The sequence below is a fragment of the Oncorhynchus clarkii genome, chromosome 10 (genome assembly GCF_045791955.1).
Source record: "Oncorhynchus clarkii lewisi isolate Uvic-CL-2024 chromosome 10, UVic_Ocla_1.0, whole genome shotgun sequence".
Taxonomy (NCBI): Eukaryota; Metazoa; Chordata; class Actinopteri; order Salmoniformes; family Salmonidae; genus Oncorhynchus; species Oncorhynchus clarkii.
In genome coordinates, this window is record NC_092156.1 from 38,223,302 (window position 1) to 38,249,946 (window position 26,645).

General features: G+C 42.4%; 2 protein-coding genes across 4 annotated transcripts; one reads left to right on the forward strand and one right to left on the reverse strand.

Moving 5' to 3' along the window:
• Nucleotides 1–1,760: 1,760 nt before the first annotated feature.
• LOC139418432 (gap junction alpha-3 protein-like) lies at nucleotides 1,761–6,890 on the forward strand. 2 transcript variants are annotated; one of them, XM_071167843.1, is made up of 2 exons: nucleotides 1,761–2,125; nucleotides 4,622–6,890. In XM_071167843.1, exon 2 carries the CDS (start codon nucleotides 4,671–4,673, stop codon nucleotides 5,751–5,753), a length of 1,083 nt encoding a protein of 360 aa, XP_071023944.1. In that variant the 5' UTR covers nucleotides 1,761–2,125; nucleotides 4,622–4,670; the 3' UTR covers nucleotides 5,754–6,890. The 2 variants fall into 2 exon arrangements, with proteins under 2 accessions (XP_071023944.1, XP_071023945.1); XM_071167844.1 differs by having other exon boundaries at nucleotides 1,775–2,125; nucleotides 4,647–6,890.
• On the reverse strand, nucleotides 6,726–25,071 carry LOC139418431 (zinc finger MYM-type protein 3-like). Of its 2 annotated transcripts, XM_071167842.1 has the most exons (26): nucleotides 24,995–25,071; nucleotides 24,542–24,638; nucleotides 23,542–24,382; nucleotides 21,596–21,666; nucleotides 21,453–21,513; nucleotides 20,952–21,336; nucleotides 20,631–20,811; nucleotides 19,646–19,858; nucleotides 19,405–19,555; nucleotides 19,197–19,309; nucleotides 18,489–18,575; nucleotides 18,190–18,340; nucleotides 17,884–18,056; nucleotides 17,404–17,578; nucleotides 17,164–17,213; nucleotides 16,806–16,962; nucleotides 16,476–16,591; nucleotides 15,357–15,528; nucleotides 15,122–15,271; nucleotides 14,878–14,978; nucleotides 13,318–13,465; nucleotides 13,004–13,143; nucleotides 12,719–12,824; nucleotides 12,367–12,624; nucleotides 10,554–10,668; nucleotides 6,726–9,362 (listed from the first exon to the last, which is right to left on the reverse strand). In XM_071167842.1, the coding sequence occupies exons 3-26, from the start codon at nucleotides 24,371–24,373 to the stop codon at nucleotides 9,176–9,178; spliced, it is 4,293 nt and encodes a 1,430-aa protein (XP_071023943.1). In that variant the 5' UTR covers nucleotides 24,374–24,382; nucleotides 24,542–24,638; nucleotides 24,995–25,071; the 3' UTR covers nucleotides 6,726–9,175. The 2 variants fall into 2 exon arrangements, with proteins under 2 accessions (XP_071023943.1, XP_071023942.1); XM_071167841.1 differs by lacking the exon at nucleotides 24,542–24,638 and having other exon boundaries at nucleotides 24,995–25,066.
• Nucleotides 25,072–26,645: the final 1,574 nt, after the last annotated feature.

The following is a 26,645-nucleotide window of genomic DNA, read 5'->3' on the forward strand; positions in this document are numbered from 1 at the left end:
AATATACTTTGTATCCCACATTTACTCAAGTGTTTCCTTTATTTTGTATGTGGTCTTGCGTTACAAGGTGATGTTACCTTTATGTAATACTTCAGAAAGCCACAGGAGAGCAGCATTAACATATACAACTAAGCCAAAACATTAGGTACTAATGGTTTATAGATTCTCTGCTGTTATGGTCATAAATTGACAGTGCCATTGAGTAAGAATTGAAGGGGGAAAAAGTTAAATTCATAGATTTATTTTTTAAACACAATCAAATAATGAAGTCTCGGGAAGATTCCTAAAAGACAGAGGTAGGCTGTAGTTCTCGTGAGCTGTCAGACCGCCTGTGAGGAAATGTCTGAGGCAGCCTCAGTGATTAAAGACTCCAGACAGGCTGGCTGGGTAACCTGGTCCCAGGTTATCAATAGCATAGCCTTGTGAGGGGTCAGCCTCTGAGCCTAAGAAATATTCACCGTTGGGACAGCTGGACCTAGCAGGGGCAAGTGTGAGGGCATTTCTCTTTTTCTAGAGCACGTCAATAGAGACCATATATAGAGTCTATGAGGTGTGAGGTCTGACAGAAGGAAGACATTTAATCACAATGATTTTCACTGTTCGCTATGTATAGCGCCACTAAATGTAGATGTTATCTGGAGTTATTGCAATCAGACACTTTGGTTTTAACAAGCTGGATAAATACAGCCAATTTTGGTCATATGAAGAGCTTCATTCCAAAATGGTATATATCCACTTTCAGAAATGTTGTCAAATTAGCTTTAATTGTCTAAAGAAATTCTGAAAGAAATGTGTTTTTTCACTGTCTAATCAAGGCATGGGGTTCAATAACAGACATGTATTTGTTTAAAATCTATCACTTGGTGGTTTCATTTCAAAAAGATAAATAGTCATGTTCTTTTGCTAAATACTACATAGCCGCCTCACTCTCAGAGAAATAAGTACTGCTAGGTTTTACACAGTCAAATGTAACAAATATCTACATTTTGTGACTTCAATATAATTATTATTTGATCTGTTTGTAAACATTTATATTTGACATTTTAGTAATTTAGCAGATGCTCTTATCGAGAGCGATTTATAGTAAATGCAAAAAAAAAAAAAAAAATCTATTAATTAAAAATCGGAGAACAGTAATGTTTTACACACACGAACGTACCCATAAGCAATCATTTCTGATGAAAAAACATAAATGTGAAAGAACTGTGGATATAGCGTTTTGGAAATAAACTCTTCATATGGTTAGCATTCATACTGTGCCTTTCAAAGTGCAGATTTGCAATGTACCATATGTGCTATGTGTTCTCTGTTGACTTATCTGACTTTACAATTTGATCCTTAAAGGGGTATGATTTCATCACTACAATGAACCGAGGTCAGTTTAACCAAACATGGTTTTGTCTCTTTTATCGAAAGTAAATATAACTGCTTCTGTTTGGAAGGATGTCCTCTGCTGAATTTACACCCACCACAGACTGTGAGATTCCTGTCAGCCTGTCAACAATGACACAGTACGTGCCAGTCAATCCCAACCATAACAAAGAAGGGAGGGTCCACCTCTTTCCATTTTCTGATGCTCTCCCACCCCCACACAGCCACAGGACTTGGAACACTTCACCTTTCAACTCCACCCCCCCCACCCCCACCACCCCACACACACACATCCCCCTTTAGTGATAGCAAAGTCACTCCCTTCACAGTGAATTATATTTAGAGCCATACCACGCAAGACTTAAGCCCACCCCCCATTGGACTACTTACACGCCACTCAGTCGTAAAGAAACACCACTTTAGCAATAGGCTTTATAATTCTCTACAGGGAGTGAGTGCTCTCATCCTAGCTAACTGACAGTGAAAAAGGGTTCTTACAGAGGTCCTATTGGTGGTTACTTTTACAGGACACATTTATGGGGCATAAGTAAGCAGATTCAACAAGAGCTAAAAACTTGCCGAAACCATTTGTAGAAAAGATAGCTTAACATTAGAAGTCTAGTGTCATCACTATCCAAGGACATGGTCTTGCCGGGAACAGGATTACCACGGTATAGACTGTGATGGATAGCGACCTAAGTGGAGACGCCACCACTGGATCTGCAATTTCACTGGAGATAACCATCATGGGAAGGTGGGTCTTGACACACTGTGTCTATAAAAGTTTCAACTGAAGAAACATACATTGTAAAATCATTTGTATTAGTGGTCTCTGCAGTCATACTGCAAGAGGCCAGTAATTGTGTCATTTCACTGTATCATAATAAAGTGTGCATTACAACTCCAAAAGCAGGTTGGTCAATATTAGTCTCTGAATTTCTGAAATGGTTCAACTTCAAACTGTAATGAGGGAAGACAGCCATTTCAATGTAGTTGCAGTCCAGTCTACTAACCAGGCCAGTGTTGTTATAAAATATTATTTATTGTGTAATAAGAGCAGAATTTAACAGATGAAGTCAGAGATGATTAGATCATGGACTATGATGAATGTAAACAGACGAGTCTTAGATTTAGAAAAGTTATTGGCCATCCACATGTACACTGTCATGAAAGGCTATTAGGTAACAACAGTCTCGTTTTTGAAATAATTTTAAAATCCCTGTGGGGAAACTCATCTGGGAACCTGACCGCAACTTCCAGAGGCAAGTTTAACTTGCATCAGTGACTAGGTGTGTTTACTAAAGTATCCACTCAACCCCTGGGAATGTACCATTAATCTATATCTAGGGAGAGGAGAGTTGCAACCTGCCATGTGTGTGTCAGTATGTGTGTCTTGGAGCTCCTCCATCTGATCTTCAGTTTACACTGCGTGGTAGTAAGCTACAGTGGCCAGGCCACCACCTGCTCCAGGGCATACTCTCTGGGTAGTGAGTACAGTCAGTACTTAGTCTTCATGCAATAGACATTCATACATGATACCTGTATTACTAAAATGACAGGCAGGGGACTATTCACTTTTGGGACTATTAACAGGATCAGTATGAGATACATATGCTGCTCTATAACCTTTTAAATGGGAGACAACCTATTTCAATGATCTATTCCTGATATGCTATTACACATACAACATATAAAGTAGCCTACAATTAAGTTCAACAAGTGTGATAAATATACAGGTAACTGCCAAAATGAAGGAAACACGAGTAAATGAGGGTTCTGGTGGCTCTGTTATGGTGTGGGGTGTTTTTTCCTGGCATGGTTTAGGTCTGCTCAACCCATTAGAGTGCAAGGTAAACACCAATAAATACACAGATATTCTGAATGATCGCCTTCAACCTATGGAGAATCATTTCTATTCTGATGGGAGTGACGAGTGGTCACTGAATGGTTTGATGAGCATGAAAATGATGTAAACCATATGCCATAGCCGTCTCAGTCACCAGATCTCAACCCAATTGTGGGAGATTCTGGAGCGACACCTGAGACAGCGTTTTCCACCACCACAAAACAACAAATTATGAAATGTATTGTGGAAGAACGGTGTCACATCCCTCCAATAGAGTTCCAGACACTTGTAGAATATATGCCAGTTACCTGTACATCATCCATTCATACATCGTGCTCATATCTCACCTATAATGAATAAAATTACATTGGTAAGGCTGCAAACTTTCCGAAATTCCCAGAAATTCTGGTTGAAAGATTCCCGGAATAAAGTGACAAAAAACAGGAAATCCGTAATCCTCCAACCAGGATTTCTGAAAACCCGGGAATTTGGGGAAAGTTACCAGAATTTTGCAACCTTGGATAGTGGTCTACTTGATGGGAGGTTTCTCCTCAAGGAAACAGGTGTTACTTTAAGGGTGGATATCCTGCTGTTGCCTGGGGTGTGTTCATTAAATCAAACATGCTAATAAAAACAGAGGAACTTTGAGGAAATGTATTTTTCTCAAGATAATGAAGGGAAAACCCCAAAATATGCATACACACCACCCAGAGCTTTTCTACAAGACATTTCACAAGCATGTGGCAATAACCCAGAAACATTACCAACATTACACTATTTTTCATGTTTTTCAGAACTTCTCACATTTTGGGGAAATGTTGAGGATTAGGGCTCCAGCTTGTGAAAAATAAATTGTGTGGAAATGACAAGGCCATAGGTTGGTAATGAGTCAAAGTCTGGACATTACTTTCTCTTCAGATAAATTATGGCAAATTATTACCAGGAAGCACCAATCTCACTTATTAGTTGGTCTCTGCATGGTGCATAGACCAAATTAAGGTATTGACAAATGTTTTCATGCTAGAAGAAACAGAACCACATAAACTTGAAGCAGAACCTCATATATGATAGTGAATCCGATTAATTTACAGAAACCCTCTCAAACAAATATAAAAAACTGCACCTCAGCCAAAAACTAGAAACAAATGATTGAGTTGGAAAGATCTGAATAGCCACAGTAAAAATATTTGGCTCTATCTTCAAATGCATGAGTTTACAACCAAATACATTCAAATGAAAATGCATCACGTAGATATTTATTATGCCACCCTAGGTGTAATGATAAAGTAATGGCGAGGCATTTTTCTCAAGCTCTCCAAGTTATTTTGCAACAGTTTTCAATGCAATTGTGATGTTTGTCTCTTATGCAGTGCATTCGTTTGTATGTTTTTATTCTGATTGCAGGTTCCTGTTTTGGGTCTCTCTGTAGGACTGAGCCTATGAGTGAGCCACTATGGGGGACTGGAACTTGTTGGGCAAGCTGTTGGAGAGTGCCCAGGAGCACTCCACCGTAGTGGGCAAGGTCTGGCTGACCGTGCTCTTCATCTTCAGGATCCTGGTGTTGGGAGCTGCAGCTGAGAAGGTGTGGGGTGACGAGCAGTCTGGCTTCACCTGTGACACCAAGCAGCCTGGTTGTCAGAATGTCTGCTATGATAAGACTTTCCCCATCTCTCACATCCGCTTCTGGGTGTTGCAGATCATCTTCGTGTCCACGCCCACTCTGATCTACCTGGGCCACATCCTGCACCTGGTGCGCATGGAGGAGAAACAGAAGCAGAAGGAGAAAGACTTGGCTGCGCAACTGGCCATCCACAATGACAAGCAGCAGCTGCTGCCCGACACTAAGCCCAAGAAGCCCCCAGTCCGGGACGATCAGGGCCGCATCCGCCTGCGAGGGGTCCTGCTGCGCACCTATGTCTTCAACATCATCTTCAAGACCCTGTTTGAGGTGGGATTTATCGTAGCTCAGTACCTGCTGTATGGGTTTGAGCTGAAGCCACTGTACACCTGTAACCGCTCACCCTGCCCCAACGTGGTGAACTGCTACATCTCCAGGCCCACAGAAAAGACAATCTTCATCCTCTTCATGCTGGCAGTGGCGTTCATCTCGCTGCTACTGAACCTAGTCGAGATGTATCACCTGGGGTTCACCAAGTGCCGCCAGGGCCTCCGGTATAGACGTGCCCAGTCCACATTTGAGGCAGGGTACAAGGCCCCCAGCGAGGCAGTAGTGCCCTTTGTCCCGAACTATAACTACTTCCCCAGGCACCAACCAGCCCCTGAGCCCTACCATGCAGACGAGTACATCTTGACTGAGCCTGACACTGCCTACCACCCCTACAGCAGCAAAGTGGCTTACAAGCAGAACAGAGATAACCTGGCCGTAGAGAGGAACAGTAAACCAGAAGGGGGTGACACCACAGAAAATAAAGGTTCCAGTTCTGCTCCAGGGTCACCTGCAGAGAACCAACGGCGTCCGAGTCGATCCAGCAAGCACAGCAATAATAAGACCAGACTAGACGATCTAAAGATCTGAAGGACAGTTATGGCTTATTTCCACCACAGGGTTTTATACAGTGGCTTGGCCTACAGATCTAAACTTTTATGTTTCCACCTGAGGTGGCGGAAAAAAATAGTTGGGCCTTGGACCTAATCTGACTTGGGACCAGAGTGGGACTGTCGGAGATGCATTAAAGCTGGAATTCTTAATGGTGAAACTGCCACGTCTGTTTGCAATATTACAACAAAGAAGTTACTGCAAACAAAAAAGTTTTTTCCCCTTCTGACATCATTGCACACATGATAGCACATCAGCATATGTATTGGAATGTTTTGGACAATTTCCCTAGTATAAAACCAAGGTGTACACACAACACAGGTATCAGTCAAAATGCAGCATTAGCCTATTTACACACCCTAAACATCACCCTGTACCAAAGTAGAGTAGAGGCTTAGGATAATTTTGTTTACTTGCTCGAAGTAAACATTTTACTCCTGAAAACAGAACTTCTCCAACTGAAAAACATCAGATGTTTGAGGCATTGACTCAATGCTGTGTCCTATGTGCAGTGCTACAAACAGAGGTGGGCTCATGTTCTACTTTAGTTATGTTACTGTACAGAGCAATCCCGTGGCCAGCAGACAAGACCCAAGTACGGGGTAAAATATATGGCACTTGTCCAGGGAGTACTTGTCTCGGGAGTCTGTATGCAAAGAGAGGCCAATCGAACTCCAAAGCTTCATTAGGGCATAAAAATAGCAACAGTTGGAGGTTTTCTCCCATTAGCCAAACATTTGTCACGTAGAGCATAATATTTCAAAGTGTTCAAGGCAAGTTGTTTTATGAACCCATTATTCTGACTGGAAATGACAAGCAAATGCTTGTCCGTTTCATATCACTGTGTAATCCTTTGGCAAACCACATACCAGAAAGAGTTCACATGCAGAACGCATTTCATTGATTTTACAACCATGAATTGTATTTTTATGAAAGAATTTGTACAAGGCATTCTATATGCATCCTTTAATTATAAAGACAGAAAATAAACATAGTACATATTCAACTTTTCTCAAGACATTCAGGACTGAAAATGCATTAAAAACATACTATTTTGTCAAGACAATACAATCTAAGCAGGATTAAAATGAAGTAAATAAAAAACTATTCAATCACGATGTTAGGCTTTTTTTGTTTAATGAATGGTTATGATTGTTACAATAAGAAATGATTAAATGAGGGGCAATATACACTACATGTCCAAAATTATGTGCACTCTTCCAGGAAGGCTTTCCACTAGATTTTGGAACATTGCTGCAGGGACTTGCTACCATTCAGCCACAAGAGCATTAGTGATGTTGGGCGATTAGGCCTGGCTCGTAGTCAGTGTCTGCCACAAAGTTGGAAGCACAGAATCGTCTAGAACGTCATTGTATGCTGTAACATTAAGATTTCCCTTCACTGGAACTAAGGGGCCTATTCCGAACCACGAAAAACAGCCCCAGACCATTATTACTCCTTCACCAAAGTTTACAGTTAGTACTACGCATTCAGGGAGGTAGCGTTCGAGGCATCCACCAAACCCAGACTTGTCCATCAGACTGCCAGGTGGTGAGTCCAATGGCTGCAAGCTTTACATCACTCCAGCCGACACTCAGTATTGCGGATGGTGATCTTAGGCTTGTGTGCAGCTGCTTGGCCATGGAAACTCATTTCATGAAGCTACTGACAAACAGTTATTGTGCTGACGTTGCTTCCAGAGGCAATTTGGAACTCAGTAGGGAGTGTTGCAACAGAGGACAGACAATTTTGACATGCTTCAGCACTCGGTGGTCCTGTTCTGTGAGCTTGTGTGGCCTACCACTTCGCGGCTGAGTCGTTGCTGCGCCTAGATGTTTTCACTTCACAATAACAGCACTTACAGTTGACTGGGGTAGCTCTAGCAGGGCATACATTTGACAAACTGACTTGTTGGAAAGCTGGCATCCTATGACAGTGTCATGCTGAAAGTCACTGAGCTCTTCAGTAAGGCCATTCAACAGCCAATGTTTGTCTATGGAGATTGCATGGCTGTGTGCTCAATTTTATACACCGGTCAGGAACGAGTATGGCTGAAATAGCCCAATCCTCTAATTTGAAGGGGTATTCACATACTTTTGGACATGTAGTATATATACATTAGCTATGAAATAAAAAGTCTGCCTTTACTATGAGCTTCTCGATACTGTACATGTGAACATATGGCAGCAATAAATGGTTTTCCCCTCACTGGCCACATGGTAAACACAGATTTATAGTGTTTAAGTTGAAAATGATTGCTTATATAGGGTCCTGTGTGGCTCAGTTGGTAGAATATGAAGCTTGCAACACCAGGGTTGTGGGTTCGATTCCCACCAGAGACCAGTACAAAAAAAGTAAGACGAACGTATGCACTCACTACTGTAAAGCCACTCTAGATAAGAGCGTCTGCTAAATAACGAACACGTAAATATCATCACTATCTGAACATTAAGCCTTTGAATGAAACAAAATCGAGGCTGGCGTTGGGGGTGAAATGCAGTGTCAATTAAATGGATTTGTGAACTACTTCTATAATACAGCTGTTCTGTACACTTCATAAAAAACAAATGTATGACTTTTCAATACGAACAACAGACATGAAGTCTCAACTAGTTGTTGTTGACAGTGCCCAATGTACTTGAGCATTCAAAATAGATTACCTGAACTGATGGTGGTATACTACAGTCCTATTAAGGTTCTGTACATATACTAATTGTACAAAACATTAGGAACACTTGTTCTTTCCATAAAATAGACTGACCAGGTGAAAGCTATGATCCCTTACAGATTTCACCTGTTAAATTCACTTCAATCAGTGAAAATGAAGGGGAGGAGACAGGTTAAGGAAGGATTTGTAAGCCTTGAGACAATGTGCCATTCTGGTGGTGAATGGGCAAGACAAAAGATTGAAGTGCCTTTGAACAGGTTATTTTAGTAGGTCACAGGCCAACCGGTTTGAGTGTGTCAAGAACTGCAACGCTGTTGGGTTTCACACACTCAACAGTTTCCCGTGTGTACCAAGAATGGTTCACCAGCCAAAGACATGCAGTCAACTTGACACAACTGTGGGAAGCATTGGAGTCAACATGGGCCAGCTGTGGAACGCTTTCGACACCTTGTAGAGTCCATGCCCAGACAATTTGAGGCGGTTCTGGGGACAACGGTGGGGGAGGGGTGCAACTGAATATTAGGAAATTGTTCCTAATGTTTTGTGCACTCAGTGTATAATGGTAATTCTATGGGGGAAATGCTCACTGAACTATTTGTGTAGGGGTGAATTAGAAAAAAAAAACATGGGACAAAAATGCATTGTAGTTATGGTTGTCATCCCTTGTGCTAGCGGCTTCCATGTTAGCAATGTACACTATATAAACTTGTTGTGCAATCTATCAGTGCGGCTGTCAGTCCATGTCTTCCTGTGCTGGGTGCTCATCATAGACATCCTTGACAGCCAGGATCCTGTTGAGCATAATTCCCAGCCTGCCCTTGTCCATGGGGACATCAGAGTACCAGCGAGAACTCTCGGCCATACATGTGCCCTCCGGCTGCAGGTAGAATGCATTGCAGCTGCTCCGCACACCATCAGAGCTGTAAGAACACAAAGACAGACACCATATGTGAATCTAAAAAAGAAAAACTTCTGTTTTATTTATTCATTCCAAACAATGTTCCCTCTAACTTTTTGGGGCACCGAGCAAATTTTAGGTCTTGTGAGCGGAAACTTGAATGTTGTGAGAATTTTATGCAACTTCCAGCACATTTACAGTGAACACTGAGACGGCAGGTAGCCTAGTGGTTAGAGCGGTGGACTAGTAACCGGAAGGTTGCAAGATCGAATCCCAGAGGTAAAAATCTGTCGTTCTGCCCCTAGGCCGTCATTGAAAATAAGAATTTGTTCTTAACTGACTTGCCTAGTTAAATAAAGGTCAAATAAAAGAGGCTTACAGTAGCCAATAGGCTATTGTGGCTATTTGATCATAATGTAGGCCTACTAACAAATCCCATATTTTCACATGCCCAGGCTTTTGATTTCTACAATACAGTATATGTGGTGTTCAATGCAGTGCTCTGCATGAGACAAAATAATATATTATGAAGGGCTTGACATTAATGATTTTTTACTTGGTCTGTAACACCATGGGCCAAATAGATGACTAAACTGTTTGATGCAAGAAACCACTTTACAAAATACAATTCATTATTATTACCATAGAGAATTAGACAATTGGCTTATTTGCATATTCAAGCCGGTCTCAAAATAAAACACTGTCACTAATTATGACATAAGCTTTTTACCTGACTGACTTTTCATAGACAGCTTGAAGTATAGCCTAAGCCTACATGTTTTGTGCTGACCTACACTTATCTAGAACTGGGCTAATAACTCACTAACTTGCAAATAATATCAACAAATGCACACATACACAGCTCTGTGCTCTGATCTGAAAAGCGCATTCACTCCCGGGTGATTGAAAAAACACTTGTGGGCTAACCCGCAATATAATTTTACTCCTTTGCGCTCTGGCTCTGCCTACAACAAAATCAGACTCAATCTTGCAAAATTAGAATTTTTGGGGTTTGTTGCATTTAATGTTGATTCAATAACAGTCTCATTTCTTCTGCACGTCAGTCTTGGAGGTGGTGCGTGGCCACCCGCAGCTTAGAGGGAACATCGGAGTCAATGAATCAAACAAATCTTTGACAGCCAGGGACAGTCCAAGGCCTTTAACTGGCATTTTAAACCCTGCTTTGCATACCTGGACAGTCCACATTGCTTACCATTTGGAGAGGTAGAACTCAAAGAATTTGACGGGGCATCTGAGAGGGTTCATCCGGTTCTCTTGTTGCTCCAGCTCAGAAGGCTCATCTCGTTTCCTCTTCCCCAAGCCGACCTCTGTGTGTGTGTGTGTGAACAGAACAGAGTACAGGCTCACTTCACTGTCTGACCCCTGGGCCTTTAGTTTAACAATTGGCTTCAGTTACAGTTAGGGCTATGTTAAACTGATGAAGAGGATGTCCGGACAGTTACAGGGGATCAGTGTTGAGGTTTCTGATGAAAATAACTATGTTTTTTATAAAACCATGTCACTATCAATCTTATAAAAAGGTTCATAAAATGAATATTATTTTGCACTGGACAAGGTCTTTCCTACAAAGACCAGGGTCCTTTGATGTCTTGAATTTGCCTAAGGTCAGAAACACACTTGATTTATTCAACGTTGATGTATGGACTTTACTTTATTATGGGCTTTATTTATTGTGCAGCTAGAGACTTTCAGTCAGATTCTCTAGTATCATGTTACACAGCTACTTTAAGCTTCCTGGTTTTCTCTTGGCAAACCGTGTTCTAAGACGCATACCACAGTGTTCTACCATCGTACACCTCCTATGCCGAGAGCAGCTCTTCAAAAGAACTCCATTCTGTGGTATAAATAGCTGTCAGACACACTGAAAATAGCAGTATGACTGAACCAACCGGGGGGGAGAGACCAACATCCTTCTCCTACATCAACAGCTGCCTCACATATTTGTCATATTTAAGACAAGCACCCGTAGAACACAACTGTCAACAGGTGACAGAATGTCACTAAAAGCTTTTTTTAATTAGTATTTTGTCCATCAGCATAAAACCGCAAAAGTAGTGCCAAATGGATCAATTTCAAACTGACCTACAAAAGCCACTGAGGAATCTAGCTAGTGACACAGATATGCAGATAATGATGGTCGGGCCGAGTTCAAAATAAACCTGTTAAAACACGTGATTATGTTTCAGTCAGAACATGCCAGTAAACATAAAAACACTGAGGAGAATAGAGGTGTGGGTCTAAGCAAGCCTGTGTTTTAAATAAACAACTGGCACCAGGCCAATTTCACAGACATTGCAGTGTTATCTGCCAGGCAGTCCAACTCATTAGCAGCATGTTATTTGATTGGTGGAAGCCAATGCAATAGAGGGTTTTAACAGCTCAACTGTTTTTACTGATTTAGCTTCAGTGGAAGCTCTTTGGGGCCAGCAGCACTATGTTAAGGAGTGGTGGTCTCTCCCTATGGAAATGACCCATCATCTAATTGCACTTTAAAAACACACTTTAGTAATAAGGATAAGAACAACCTAGGCTCTAAGAGTTACTTTAAGACAAAATGTCATCCCATATCATTCTTCAGCAGATAAAAGCAAATGAGTCTACCACACATTGGTCAGGAATACATCCAAATTATATGTACAGCACATTGAGGATGTTTTGGAAAATAGCCAACATTCTTACCACTCAACTGGACCTCATAACTCTAAACTATACTTGTGTACTCAAAGATTACATTTGAGCTAGTTGCAGTTTGTGTAAAATGCCTCCATACCCTAGCCCTGGTCAGCCCCTTGGAATTCAGCTGAAAGGTGGCACAACTCAAGATAGGTGACCTGCTTCCCCCCAGATTGGGGTCACGGTCCAAAGGAACTCGATGTCTCAGCGGTTACTGGGAATGACAACTAGCCTATCTTTCAATGGGCTACAAAGCATACTGACACTTCTCATTCACTAGGCTTCTTAGACCAAAATAATACACAGAAACCACACTAATTATAAACTCTCACCTTTGCTGGTTCTCTTGAGATGTGATTTGGGGTGGTAGCAGACACTAGATGACTTGACCATGCCATGTGGTGTAGACCTCCTCTTGGCCTGGCACGTGACTGTAGCGAAGGAGAGCTGGAGGTGCTGCTCCACGGTGGTCAGGCCAAAGGACTTGGTGTTGAAGAACATGAGGGTGTTGAGCAGGACGAAGGGTGAGTACACACCCAGCTGTTTACACTCCCACAGGTGCTCCTCCAGGACACGAGACACGAGACCACCTGCATCCCACGCACACAAATACATTACATACACCCCAAATACAACACATACACAATGTGTGAAAAATAAATAGAAATGTTATTATGAACCCACCGTTAGATGGCAGCCATTTGTTGACAATCTTATTCAGCTCCTGGGCAAAGGTGACATATAACTGGTCTGTGAATATATTCACCATCCGGTTGTTTTCGAGGAGATACTGGAAAATAGACAAGACAATTGCGAACAAATGTGTTGGTTGAACACAATGTATAAACAAAATTGACATTGCTAAATAAACAATCACCTTTTCTAAAAAATTGAATTACTTAAGATTTGAATAAGGGTATTTAGACAAGTTGCATAGATGAACTACCTGACTGAAACATTGGGACTGACCTGTTGAATACCAAGACATAGGTAAAATATGCTGTCAGGCTTGTAGCACGGTCCTCTGGGATGAACAATATCTTGGACAAACTGTGACAGGCCATGGTTCAGTTCCTCAGGACTACTCAACAGAAGGTCTAATGGTTTCTCTGTATAGGAGAAACATTTAAAAAAGGTGCTATCGTCAGGATTACATTGAAACGTTACCGCCCATTTCATTCATAGGAGATCAATCAAACTCATAGGAGAGCCATCAAAGAGCTATCTACCAGTTAAGATATATCTATTAACTCAGCTTTCAGACCACAGCTGAAACATCTTACGTTTTCTGTCATCAGCGTCTGAGTGCTTGCTTTGGGACCATGCCCTCCAGGCTTTGACCCCAAGGGAGCTGTTCAAGCCAGCACCAAGAGGCTGACTGTCCAGGGGATCATGTAAGGTCATCTCTGGCATGGCCTGACGCTTGGGACCCTGTGGCACAAAGCCTATATTAGACATAGCACAGTTATGACCTGTTAAGGGATAATTACTGTAGTTCTTTATATTTTCCTCAGAGTGCATCATTACAAACATTCAGAGTCCAGTTTATTAGGTACACTCATTTAGTATCGGGTCGTACACCCCTTTGCCTCCATAACAGTCTGAATTCTTTGGGGCATGGAAACGTTGATCAATTGGTATCAAGAGACCTAACGTGTGCCAGGAAAACATTCCTCATACCATTACACAACCAGCCTATACCGTTGAGTCCATGAGCCCCATCTTGCCTGGTACCATGCTGCTTTTGCCAAATCTGACTGCCATCAGCATGACAACAGAAAACGGGATTGGTCTGATCAGGCTGATCATGTGCCTACTGGAACCGCCGCTTCTTGTTTTTAGCTGATGGGAGTGGAACCCTGTGTGGTCATCTGTTGCAATAGCCCATCCATGACAAGGATTGACGAGTTGTGAGTTGAGATGCCGTTCTGCGCCGTTATTTGCCTGTTTGTGGCCCACCTGTTAGCTTGCATGATTCTAGCCATTCTCCTTCGACCTGTCTCATCAACAAGTTGTTTTCCCCACAGGACTGCCACTGACTGGATGTTTTTTCTCAGTAAACCCTAGACACTGTCGTGCGTGAAAAGCTCAGGAGGCCGGCCTTTTCTGACACTGGAACCTGCGCGCATGGCACCGACAATCATACCACGCAAAAGCCGCTTTGGTCACTCGTTTTCAATCGAACACTAACTGAATGCCTCAATGCCTGCTTTATTTATTAAGCCACAGCCGCGTGACTCACTATCTGTAGGAGCAAACCATTTTCGTGAACGGGGTGGTGTCCCTAATAAACGGTACCTAATCAATTCTTCAACATTTGCAACGATCATTTGGTGGTCTCTTAGACCACCAAAACCCGAGAAACAGTAAGTCAACATTTTTCAGTAAATATGTCAAATACTCTTAAATTTCTGAAGACACTGTCCATTGGTAAGCAGTCCATCTTGCAGGTTTGGTGACTGTTACATGAGCCGCGTGTTTGGGATCATTCCTGCCTGCCGCTAGGGATAGATTTGCTTTTCAACAACCATTTCACCTTTGGAACCCTGTTGCACCTGTCTATGAATGTAGAACATGACCTCTGGTCTCCGGTAAGTCTGACACCAAGTCATTTGTCATGTTTGTGCCAGCTATTTTCAGATTTCCAGCATACCATGTGATTCCTGTGTCTCTCTCACATAAGTCGAGAGTCAACTCTTTTCTGACACTAGTCAAAGTTAGGTCCATAAAAGACTGCCAAAACTAAAGGTTTGTCAATTAGGGAGAGGATAATCAAAGTCCTGCCTATGGGACAGTCAAAGCAAACAGAATGCACTGCTGTTTTAGGCTGTGTTTAATTATACCTTCTGAACAGCGACGTTGGAGCTCTGCTCTGGTGAAGTAGCATGTGGCGGCATCCCACAGTCAAAGAGAAAATCAACATTGGGGTTCAGGTCCAGGGAAGCTACAGAGCACAAATTAAATGACAAAATATATATCTCAGACATCCCCGTTGTTGAGTGTGTGTGAGTGAAATTACAGTGAAAGTTTACACATCGCAGACTGCAAAGCAAATTACACCTTTCATATCATGAAGGTTTAACCTGCCTTTGGTGAGCTCATCTACTGGGTCTTGACCTGGCTCAGTCAGTACATCATCCATATTGACAGCCATGGAGAGGATGTCATCTTGGGATGAAGACTCAAATAAGCTGTAGTCCCTCGGCAAAGGGCCTGCTTTCTGATCACTGTCCAGATCTAAAGATAAACAATCCTAAAGTTACAATTGTATATAGAACAGCAATAGAGAGTTGACTAAGAAGAGTAAGTACAGGAGCATTACCAGACAGATCAGAGGAGCCCTTGCCTTTACTCTCCTCTGCTATCATGTCTGCCATGGCCAGAATGTCAGCCTCCAGTGGATCAGACGGGATCTGGAGTTTCAGCTCTTTTATATATTCCACAAGCTTATCGATATGATCCAGTGTGACAGGTAGGAACATGGGGACTGGGAGCTAAGAGAATAAGGAGCAAAGCAATAAGCAGACCAATAGGGCAGTCACTCTAGAGAACTATACACTATTGCAGTATTGCTGAGCGATTAACAGAAATTGCATTTATTTTTTGGTTTTTAAACAACTAATTGGCCGACTCAATTAAATGATTAGAATTCCATTTAGTTATTTTTTGTGCGTGTGAGCTCTGATCACAGTTCCTCTAGAGATAAATCAGATCCAAGCCCAAACTGTGCAATACCGTAGGGAGTTGTAGTTTCCAACAGGCCAATATTCTACATAGTTTAGCGCAGAAAACGTTGACCATAATCCATTACGCGCCTACTTGGCCGGTCTGTTTCTCTTTTGCGCCTGCTACATAAAAGAGAGAAGAATGGGCGCCCGAGAGCATTTGCTTCATGAGGTATCTCAACGTGCACATACATTATCTAAGTGATTGATAGTTGGTATTCAGCAGTCATAAAAGTAATTTACTTTGAACTACTTAAATAGTGATTGTCAGACAGCATAGGCAGCAGCTCTACAGAGATGAGATAAAAAAAATAATAATAAGGTCATCAAATAAAACAATTGTAATATACACAACTGAAATATTTTATTAAAGTAATGTGAATAAATTGTTAATAAGTGATACTCAGTAATGGGAAGTCACTACCATCATGGGACTTAATTGTTTTTGTTATTGTGTTACAGCACTCAACACACAATGCATAGTGCATTTAATGTTTTTAAAATGATAATAATTGAAACCCATGATTATATATGTTAATAATCAAACAGAAACTGAACCGACCTCAAAATCGCTCAGCACTAGTCTGCAGGCATCCATATCGAACAAATGTGGGTGGAGACTAAGAGTTACTCTTGTCTAGACTCTAAATGAATGACGATAACCCTAGAGTCAATTTTGCACAATACTCAACAAGACCTAGACAAAACCAACTCACCGGCAGAGGCAGGGCCATTGTTATGGGAGTGTATTGACAATACATATTCAAAGGCACAGGAACAAACACAGGCACAGGGACCGGCAACATCACAGGTGGAGACAGCAAGAAATCATCTGAAACAGACACAGGAAAACCATGAAGTTGTGTTTTTGCCATTGCTAATGATAATCGTTGTAGGCCTGATTTAACAAAAAATGCTCTCAATATAGGAATAGGGATATTTTGTATAAATAGTATAATATTATACTATATAATATTACACTATACAGTAGAAGACTAAATCAGCGAGTCCCATAGAGAGAGACATGGGTTTACATTAACCATTACCTGTCTGGGAACTCTGGGACTTCATCTCAGGTTTACATGTGACACCGGTAGTAGTCATCATGGGTTTACACATGGAGGATTTGTTCCTTTGGGAGATAGGTGGAGTGACGGGAGGAGCAGGCTTGGCTACAGCCCTAGTCAGTACTCTTCCTGTGGCCTAAAATAACAGAAACATTAAAAAATATATCAGAATTGGGATGGTCGCTCAGATTTGACTGAAATTAAGCCATGTTTTTTTTCAAGCACAATAAATGTGTGGTGGTGAAAGCCATGATTAAATGCATTTAGTTCTCTTTCGGTGGTATCCCCCCCCCCCCCCCCCACACCCTTTGGAGCATCGAGTCAAAAGCACACTTACTTCACTTGTCTTTGTCGCAGCAGGGGGAGGCATAGAATCTGGGGAATTACCTGTAAGCCCAGTAAACATATAGAATTTTAATAGCCTATTACTGAGAGAGACGAACACAAGTTTACAATTTCACAAAGGCATTCACTGTAACACCAGACAATTACAAAGTGTGCTTATAAAAATCCTTCCCATGTATGGATTGGGTTCATAAAAAATAGTGCGCGTGTGTGTGTGCATGCGTTTGTGTACATGTAGCACTGTTGAGCAGGCTCTCAGGCCCCTGCTTGGTGTCTAGGTTGGGCTGGTTCTGTTGGCTGTAGAAGAGCAGGAGGCACGGCTCGTCACAGTAGTGTTTGATCTCTCCCCTCCAGTGGATAGTCTCCAGGAGCTGCCCTTGACGCTTGCATTCATGGCACTTTGCTTCCTAGGAGAACAGACACGGCTCAGAACACCCATACATATAGCACACACTGTAGCATGTTAAAAGAGGACACTGCTCACACAATTTGATCGCATATCATGCATATTCTTCTGATTCATTTTTTTCCATGCATGAACATATTCTGCCAGTTTGCATTCCGAAGCTACCATTCCTATATCAAGTCTAGAATACCACATACAAAATGTACTATGTACAGTGACAGAGTGAACTGAATGCAGCCCGTGTACAAGCAGGCATTTAAAACTTATCAGGGCCAGTTATATGGCATTGTGATTGATTAGACATACTTTCAGGGACCACAGGAAGTGTTTGCTTTTACAATCTTCGCTGCAGAAGTCCCACGTGTTGCCATCCTGTTCCTCTGTGACCGCCCGTGAGCAGGTCTGAGAACAGTATGTACAAGTTATACAGCACAGGCCCAGTTGTTTAGCAAAGTCTTGCTTGTATAGTAGTATGCAACCTTGGTAAAAAAATAAAATAAGAGACAAAACACTTATAAGCCTCTGCCTAGACATATAGGAAAGTGATTCCATGTAAATCAACAATCTATTAAATCTAAAAAATGCACACAGAAACGCATGCATTATCCTAACCGTCACTGCAGAACGCCTTCTCCACCCCAGAGAACTTCATCTTCTCATGCAGAGGTTTCTCTTGCTTGCAGTGCTCACACACAGAAACCACACCATTCAGGCGCTTGTAGTCCTCACAGCACTCCTTACAGCAAAACTGATATATTGAGTCCTGAAAGCAAATGAAATAGAATGGTGCATGTACCTTTTATTTGAGTAGTCTTGATAAAATAAGTTCTCACTAAACCAGCTGTAAGACACATTTTTTGCCACAATGTTGAGACTGGTAAATTAATAAACACGTATGAACAAGGAATTACCTGCCAATCTAAGATTTCTGGTTTCCCATTGAACATGTTATGACAGGAGACACAGTTGAAGTAGAGGGCTCCATTGGGACTGTTGCGCTGTGAAGAAGCAGTGAGCATATTTGTTAAATTGGGGAATAAACAAGAAAATGAGCAGCAACGCATTTTAGCCAAGGCAAACAAAACATCACAGGACTAGTATCAAAGACAGACTCAAGAATCGCTCAGAGGTTTCACAAGAACAAAACAAGCCCTAATTCATAGGTTTTTAGGTAGAATAAAGGTGAAAGCTTTCAAAAGGTGACCCTCTCCACATGAAAGCGCTTTAAGATGAGCTTTTATTTTAATGGGCTCCAGAAGTGAGGAGGAGCGCCCCACTGCAGCCGCTTGGTGTGCATTTTAACAAGCATTTTTCTGTTTACAGGCACCTACGGCCAAGCCTGTACATCACACTGTAAATATTAGCCGTTCCTTTTTTAATCACTTTCAGAATCCTTCAGCAAAAATCTCCTTTGAATGATTTTTTTATTTGAACAACTGAGGCATAAAAAATGTACGTTTAAAACAAATCCACATAAAATAACAAAATGTTGTATAAGCATCTGGCAGACATGTTTTAATGCAAAAAAACATACTTAGAGAAGACATGACTACACACTGGATGATGCATCTGTAGACTTATTTTGTCTCAACTCTATTTAGGGTATGGGGCTATCCTACCTGAAATGTGCTCCAACAGCTAGGGCTACAGAAGACGTAAATGGTCTCATTTGCTTTACAGTAGTACGGTTCAGAGGGGCTCCTTTTGCAGAAACTGCAAGCGTCACTGGGAACTGGAAAAGAAGCAGATTAGTAATAATGAAGACTAATTCAGGCAGACATCACACCATTCAGATTGTGTAAACAAGCCAAGGAGAGTAGAATGTACCTGTGTCCCCAGAAGTTTTCACTTTATGTGAAGCGATACAGCACAAAGAACAGAAGTGTTTGGTTATGCCATACTGATCCACCATAGACAGCATGTCAAAGATCTTACACAGAGTCCTACACCACTGGCACGAGAGCACCTTAGTGTTTTTCTGAAATCAAAAGACAATACAGCAGCCATTGAGATCAACACTGTATCATTTTCAGGTAGAAATATGCCTATAGTACATTCCTCCACCCACCATCTTATAGAGTCTGAGACAGGAGGAGTTACAGAACCTCCTCTGTTGGCCCTCATGCAGTAGGTACTCAGGCCGGGAGGTGAAGGTGTTGATGTAGGTACCACAGGTGTCACAGCAGCTGGTCTTCAGGCCCTTGGTGGCCCGGAAACGGTTGAAACAGGCATCACTGCACATGAGGTGAATCACATTGCCCATGGTTACCTCATGGTTGATCTGAGGCAGGAGAGGTAAGAAATGTAGGACAGGCTCAGAGATCATTTCAATCAAATCTAACTTAAAACATCACTTCCCTTGGTGTTTACATCAGTCCACCAAAATATTGTAGCTGGCTGTGATTTATTCTGGTGCATGCTCATAGCATACGAAGACCCACAGCAGCACAAATGACAGAATTCCCTCCTCTATAATCACAGCATGCAGTACATCTAGTTAGAAACATACAAGTCAGTTTTCAATTGTGAAATTATCAACACGAAGACTGAAATGTGTTTAGGCATTATTTGTCCCTTCTGGGAAAAGCCCATGGTTTGACAAATCAACATCAACACAGGTGGTCAACTTTAAAGAATGTATACCATAATCACATCAATGTGTGGTTTTGCAGCGCTTGGCATTAAAAAGTGCTTACTTATTTTGAATACATTTTATTGTACTAATTTTCAAATGACTAACAGATGGTGGGGGGAAACAAACCAGAATAGGTAAGGCTGGTGCCAGCTTTTCGATAAATTGTTGCAAGAGTAGAAGCTGCAATCTTTAGAATAGCTTCAATAAAGTATGGTTCAATATAATGTACACACAAAAAAAGCCTACTGCATTTTCAAATCAAAGGCATTGTGGAAGTGTAGTCATCCTGTGTTAAATCAACATCCTATTGTCTACTGGAGTTCGCTCCTACAGAAACTCCCTGCCACTAATGTGTTCAACATGAAGCCAATCGGCTGGGAGCAGATCATTCAAAATGTTATGGTCAAAGCTTTGGTACCTCACGCATGTGGTTGCACACACTGCATCTTTGGCCAGGGGTACTTGGTTTGGGGGGCTGTTTCGGACCCTTCTCCAGCCGGGACTCATATAGGGAAAGACAAGTGTTGTTGCAGAATTCTTGGAAGGATTGTGACTGGCCAACCTGTGCAAGCATGGTGTCCTTACTATTCCCCATGTCCCTAAAAGATACATTTTGTTGAGATCAAAACAATGTACAAGGTTTACACTTACTTTATTGTGAAACTGGTTATGGATGACCTGTACTTACTGGAAAGAGAAGCTAAAAATACATTCATTGAATATCTATTGAGAAGCTTACCTTTTACAGAAAGCACAGGGCTTTTTCTTGGGGGCTTTCTTGCCAAAGGAGTTAAGGCAGGTGGAGCTGCAGAAGAGCTGAGGCTGACCCCTGCGCTGGTAGGCTGTCTGTCCACTCTGCAGCATTCCACTGCAGTTGGCACAGAGGACTCTGGTAGTCTGGCGAGGGGGTGGCAGCCGGGGTGGAGGGGGTCCTCCAGACCTCTGGGTGTACCCAGGGGTAGAGGCAGGGCAAGGCGGCTTGGGAGCAATGAGCCGGGGGGACAGGGTGTTGTGGCTCCTTTGGGAGGCCCTGGTGGAGCGTCGGAGGCCTGACCGTGCAGGGTCAAAGTCTGTGTCCCTCGGATCGTCAGCTGTATCGTCAGAGTCGCTGTCTGTTAGCTGATCTGCAGAAGGATACAATGCATTTAGGGCAGCATGATAATCATAAATAGACAAATAGTCATACATAATGAGTTATTGAGACTAAACATAAGCAGCTTGTGAAGTAGTGATGTTAAACCTCCATCAGACGTAATGTTTTTCCTCACTTCTCCACGACGAGGACGGCCTCTCTTCCTCCCCTACAATAAATCAGAGTAAATGAGGTTAATTCACTTACTTTTAAAGAAAATGTCTGCAATGAATGGGAAGTAGTTTTTGTACCGTAGTATTTTGACCACTTTGAGAAACTTTTGGATCCTCAATGGCGACCTCAGTTTCAGTTTGTTCCTCAGCTGAAACAAACACAATCATCAGTAACTAAAGGCTGTTCACGACATACAGTGGGGCAAAAAAGTATTTAGTCAGCCACCAATTGTCCAAGTTCTCCCACTTAAAAAGATGAGGCCTGTAATTTTCATCATAGGTACACGTCAACTATGACAGACAAAATGAGAATTTCAAAAAAATCCAGAAAATCACATTGTAGGATTTTTTATGAATTTATTTGCAAATTATGGTGGAAAATAAGTATTTGGTCAATAACAAAAGTGTATCTCAATACTTTGTTATATACCCTTTGTTGGCAATGACAGAGGTCAAACGTTTTCTGTAAGTCTTCACAAGGTTTTCACACACTGTTGCTGGTATTTTGGCCCATTCCTCCATGCAGATCTCCTCTAGAGCAGTGATGTTTTGGGGCTGTTGCTGGGCAACACGGACTTTCAACTCCCTCCAAAGATTTTCTATGGGGGTGAGATCTGGAGACTGGCTAGGCCACTCCAGGACCTTGAAATGCTTCTTATGAAGCCACTCCTTCGTTGCCCGGACGGTGTGTTTGGGATCATTGTCATGCTGAAAGACCCAGCCACGTTTCATCTTCAATGCCCTTGCTGATGGAAGGAGGTTTTCACTCAAAATCTCACAATACATGGCCCCATTCATCCTTTCCTTTACACGGATCAGTTGTCCTGGTCCCTTTGCAGATAAACAGCCCCAAAGCATGATGTTTCCACCCCCATGCTTCCCAGTAGGTATGGTGTTCTTTGGATGCAACTCAGCATTCTTTGTCCTCCAAACACGACGAGTTAAGTTTACCAAAAAGTTCTATTTTGGTTTCATCTGACCATATGACATTCTCCCAATCTTCTTCTGGATCATCCAAATGCTCTCTAGAAAACTTCAGACGGGCCTGGTCATGTACTGGCTTAAGCAGGGGGACACGTCTGGCACTGCAGGATTTGAGTCACTGGCAGCGTAGTGTGTTACTGATGGTAGGCTTTGTTACTTTGGTCCCAGCTCTCTGCAGGTCATTTACTAGGTCCCCCCGTGTGGTTCTGGAATTTTTGCTCACCGTTCTTGTGATCATTTTGACCCCATGGGGTGAGATCTTGCGTGGAGCCCCAGATCGAGGGAGATTATCAGTGGTCTTGTATGTCTTCCATTTCCTAATAATTGCTCCCACAGTTGATTTCTTCAAACCAAGCTGCTTACCTATTGCAGATTCAGTCTTCCCAGCCTGGTGCAGGTCTACAATTTTGTTTCTGGTGTCCTTTGACAGCTCTTTGGTCTTGGCCATAGTGGAGTTTGGAGTGTGACTGTTTGAGGTTGTGGACAGGTGTCTTTTATACTGATAACAAGTTCAAACAGGTGCCATTAATGCAGGTAACGAGTGGAGGACAGAGGAGCCTCTTAAATAATAAGTTACAGGTCTGTGAGAGCCAGAAATCTTGCTTGTTTGTAGGTGACCAAATACTTATTTTCCACCATAATTTGCAAATAAAATCATAAAAAATCCTACAATGTGATTTTCTGGATTTTTTCTCTCTCATTTTGTCTGTCATAGTTGAAGTGTACCTATGATGAAAATTACAGGCCTCATCTTTTTAAGTGGGAGAACTTGCACAATTGCTGGCTAACTAAATACTTTTTTGCCCCACTGTAGATATGCAAGCTGTATGTGAACGGTGATGGCTATTTGAAGAAGGGATTGCAAATTATTTCTCAAAAACATGTAATGTAACCTAAATGAAGTTTTACATTTTACTTTATAATTCTCCAACTATTTCTGTGGCACTGAGACTTCTGTGTGTCACATTGAGAAAAGAGTTAATAAAGTACTAGGAAGGAGAAAGATCCTACAAACAAAAGTTCCTTACTAGTACACATACCTTCACCTGGTGTCAATGGCTGGGCCCAGGATGATAGTGGGGACATACTGCCCCTCACTGGTTGTTCTCTCTCATTCTTTTTGTCTGCTGTGCCTGTGTCTTCTACCTTTGGCACCAATCCAAAGAATGATAAGGCTTCCTCTTTGCCTGGACCATCCTCAGAGTGTGAACCCTCTACGCTGACTATAGAAGGCATATTTGGATCAACATCATCTTGAGAAGGTGCAGAGGGATCTTCTAGTACTATGTCCATTCGCTCCTCTCCAGTCTCTGGCAACAGTGTCCCAGTTAAAGTCTCAGTTCCCTCTGTGACCTCCAGCCTGTCTGTCCCTGGCTCAGCGCCCATTTCTGGCCAGGCTTCTGTGTGGCCCTGCCCGCTCCACTCATCCTGACTGAGGCCTGTAGCTGGGCCTGAAGGTTCGGGAAGGTCTGAGGGCCCGGGAAGGTCTGAGGGCCCGGGAAGGTCTGAGGGCCCGGGAACGACTGTGCGGCTGTAAAACTCCTCCACCTGGGCTTTGGACAGTTCCAATGAGTCTGGGTCCCCCAGGATGCTCAGGCTGTCCTGCGTTTTCTGCCTCTCTCTTTCAGATTGGGTGAGAAAGGTTGTCAGCTCATCAAGGTTCTGCTGCCCACTTTGTCCCTCTGTTCCCTGTGAGCAGGTCACCTCCATATCAGTCTGTAGGTCTACATCAGTCTGAGCAGGCGGCAGGCCCATATCGGCGTGCCCAGAAAACATGTCCATATCAGTCTGTGTGGATAGAAGGTCTAGGTGCACATTCTCAGTGGCCATCTGAAAAGAGCCAGAGGTTTCTGGATGCCCTGAGGGTTCCATACTCTGCACCTACATAAAGAAAACAAAAACACAATGGTTTGATTTCAGGTCTCAGATGTCATGTCAATCAAATGTGGTGGTCGCTGGATAAAATTACAGCCATAAGTAGTTTATTGTGGCTCCTCTATTCTAGACAATGAGGTCCCACCAGTGAATGCATCTACTTACCTAAGTACATTTGCTAACTAAAGTTCGCTACTAGCTAGTTCCACCCATATCAATGTTGCTGCCTTTTGGCGCGCCTCACCTGGCGGCGTCTCCATTTCTGTAATTTAGAATGCTAGTTAGCAAGCTGGCTATCTGGAAATCTATCTAGCTACATGTTAGCCCATTATTTGCTACACATAATGCATCTCAATACTAGCAATACGGTAGACATAGCTTGCTACTCGCAAGAGAGGCGTATGTTTATGACTCTGCAAAGAGACCGGTACTGGCTAAAGTTAGCCTATTTTAAGGTAGCTATCTGCTAACGTTACGAACCTAACCTTTCCTTACGCAATCTAGCCATCAAACTAATTCACTAGCTGGCTAATTACAATATAGTAACTTTATTACAAGATACTAATAATGATGATTAAACAAATAATTATAGACTTCAACAATATATAGTGAATTTACCTGAAAATATTAAATGTTACTGTAGCTAAAATGTTGCATACAAGCGCCACCAAACTGCAGTCTAGCGTGCGTGCCTTATTGGCTAGTTTCAAGCTACAACTTCTTCTACTATGGCGGCCTGAAAACAAACGTTAGAGGTGCATGCCGCCACCTACTGTACTGGAGTGTGTGGTCAATCACAGGTCACAGCCTTTAGAATAAAAGAAAACATACATTAAAATTAAATAACACCTATTCCTGTACTACTAAGAAAATAATAAAGAGCCCTACTAACTTCTAACAAACCCTCCCCCATTACCCAAATCCCTTCCAACCCCCCGTCCAACCTCAATTATCCTTATCAATCTTTGTCTTTCTTCTACGTACTTACAATACAACAGCACATGCTTCACCATTTCATTAACCATGCACTCCAGACACAAACCGTTTACATGCTTGCCAACCAGATCACAGGAGGTTGGTGGCACCTTAATTGGGGAGAACGGGCTCGTGGTAATGGCTGGAGCGGAATGGTATCAAATACATCCAACACATGGTTTCCATGTGTTTCATACCATTCCATTAGCTCCGTTCCAGACATTATTATGAGCCGTCCTCCCATCAGCAGCCTCCACTGGACCACAAGTTCAATGTACACTGAACAAAAATATAAACTCCCATGTTTCATGAGCTGGAATAAAAGATCCCAGAAATTTCCAAACGCAGAAAAGGCTTATTTCTCTGAAATTTTTTGCACAAATTTGTTTACATCCCTGTTAGTAAGCATTTCTCCTTTGCCAAAATAATCCATCCACCTGGCAGGTGTGGCATATCAAGAAGCTGATTAAACAGCATGATCATTACAATATGATCATTGACAATTAAAGGACACTCTAAAATGTGCAGTTTTGTCACACAACAAAATGCCACAGGAGCATGCAGTCATTCTAAAGACCGACTGCAGGAATGTCCCCCAGAGCTGTCGCCAGAGAATTTTATGTTTGTTTCTTTATAATAAACCGTCTCCAATGTTGTTTTAGAGAATTTGGCAGTACGTACAACCGGCCTCACAACCGCAGACCACGCCAACCATGGACCTCCACATCCGGCTTCTTCACCTGGGGGATTGTCTGAGACCAGCCACCAGGACAGCTGATGAAACTGAGGAGTATTTCTGTCAGTAATAAAGCCCTTGTGTGGGGAAAAACTCATTCTGATTTGCTGGGCCTGGCCCCCCAGTGACGTGGGCCTATGCCCTCCCAGGCCCAGCCATGGCTGCGCCCCTGACCAGTCATGTAAAATCCATAAATTAGGGCCTAATGAATCTCTCAATTGACTGATTTCCTTATTTGAACGGTAAGTCATTAAAAACATTGAAATTGTTGCATGTTGCGTTTATATTTTTGTTCAGTATACAATAGGCCAGTTCGTTTTGTGCACCGGGTTGGTGGAGATTTCACTTAAGGACCAATGGAATGGTCTAAAATGTGCAAACTCCACCTAACCGGGGCACCGGGCCATGCATAACGAACTTGCCTACTGTTCCAGGCGCAACTTCTTAGTGATCCCTTCGCGCGCCAATCCGACACCCAGTGAACTAGCAGCACTCCAAATTCATAAACAGAAATACTCATAATAATAATTCCTAAATCATACAAGTGTTATACACCGG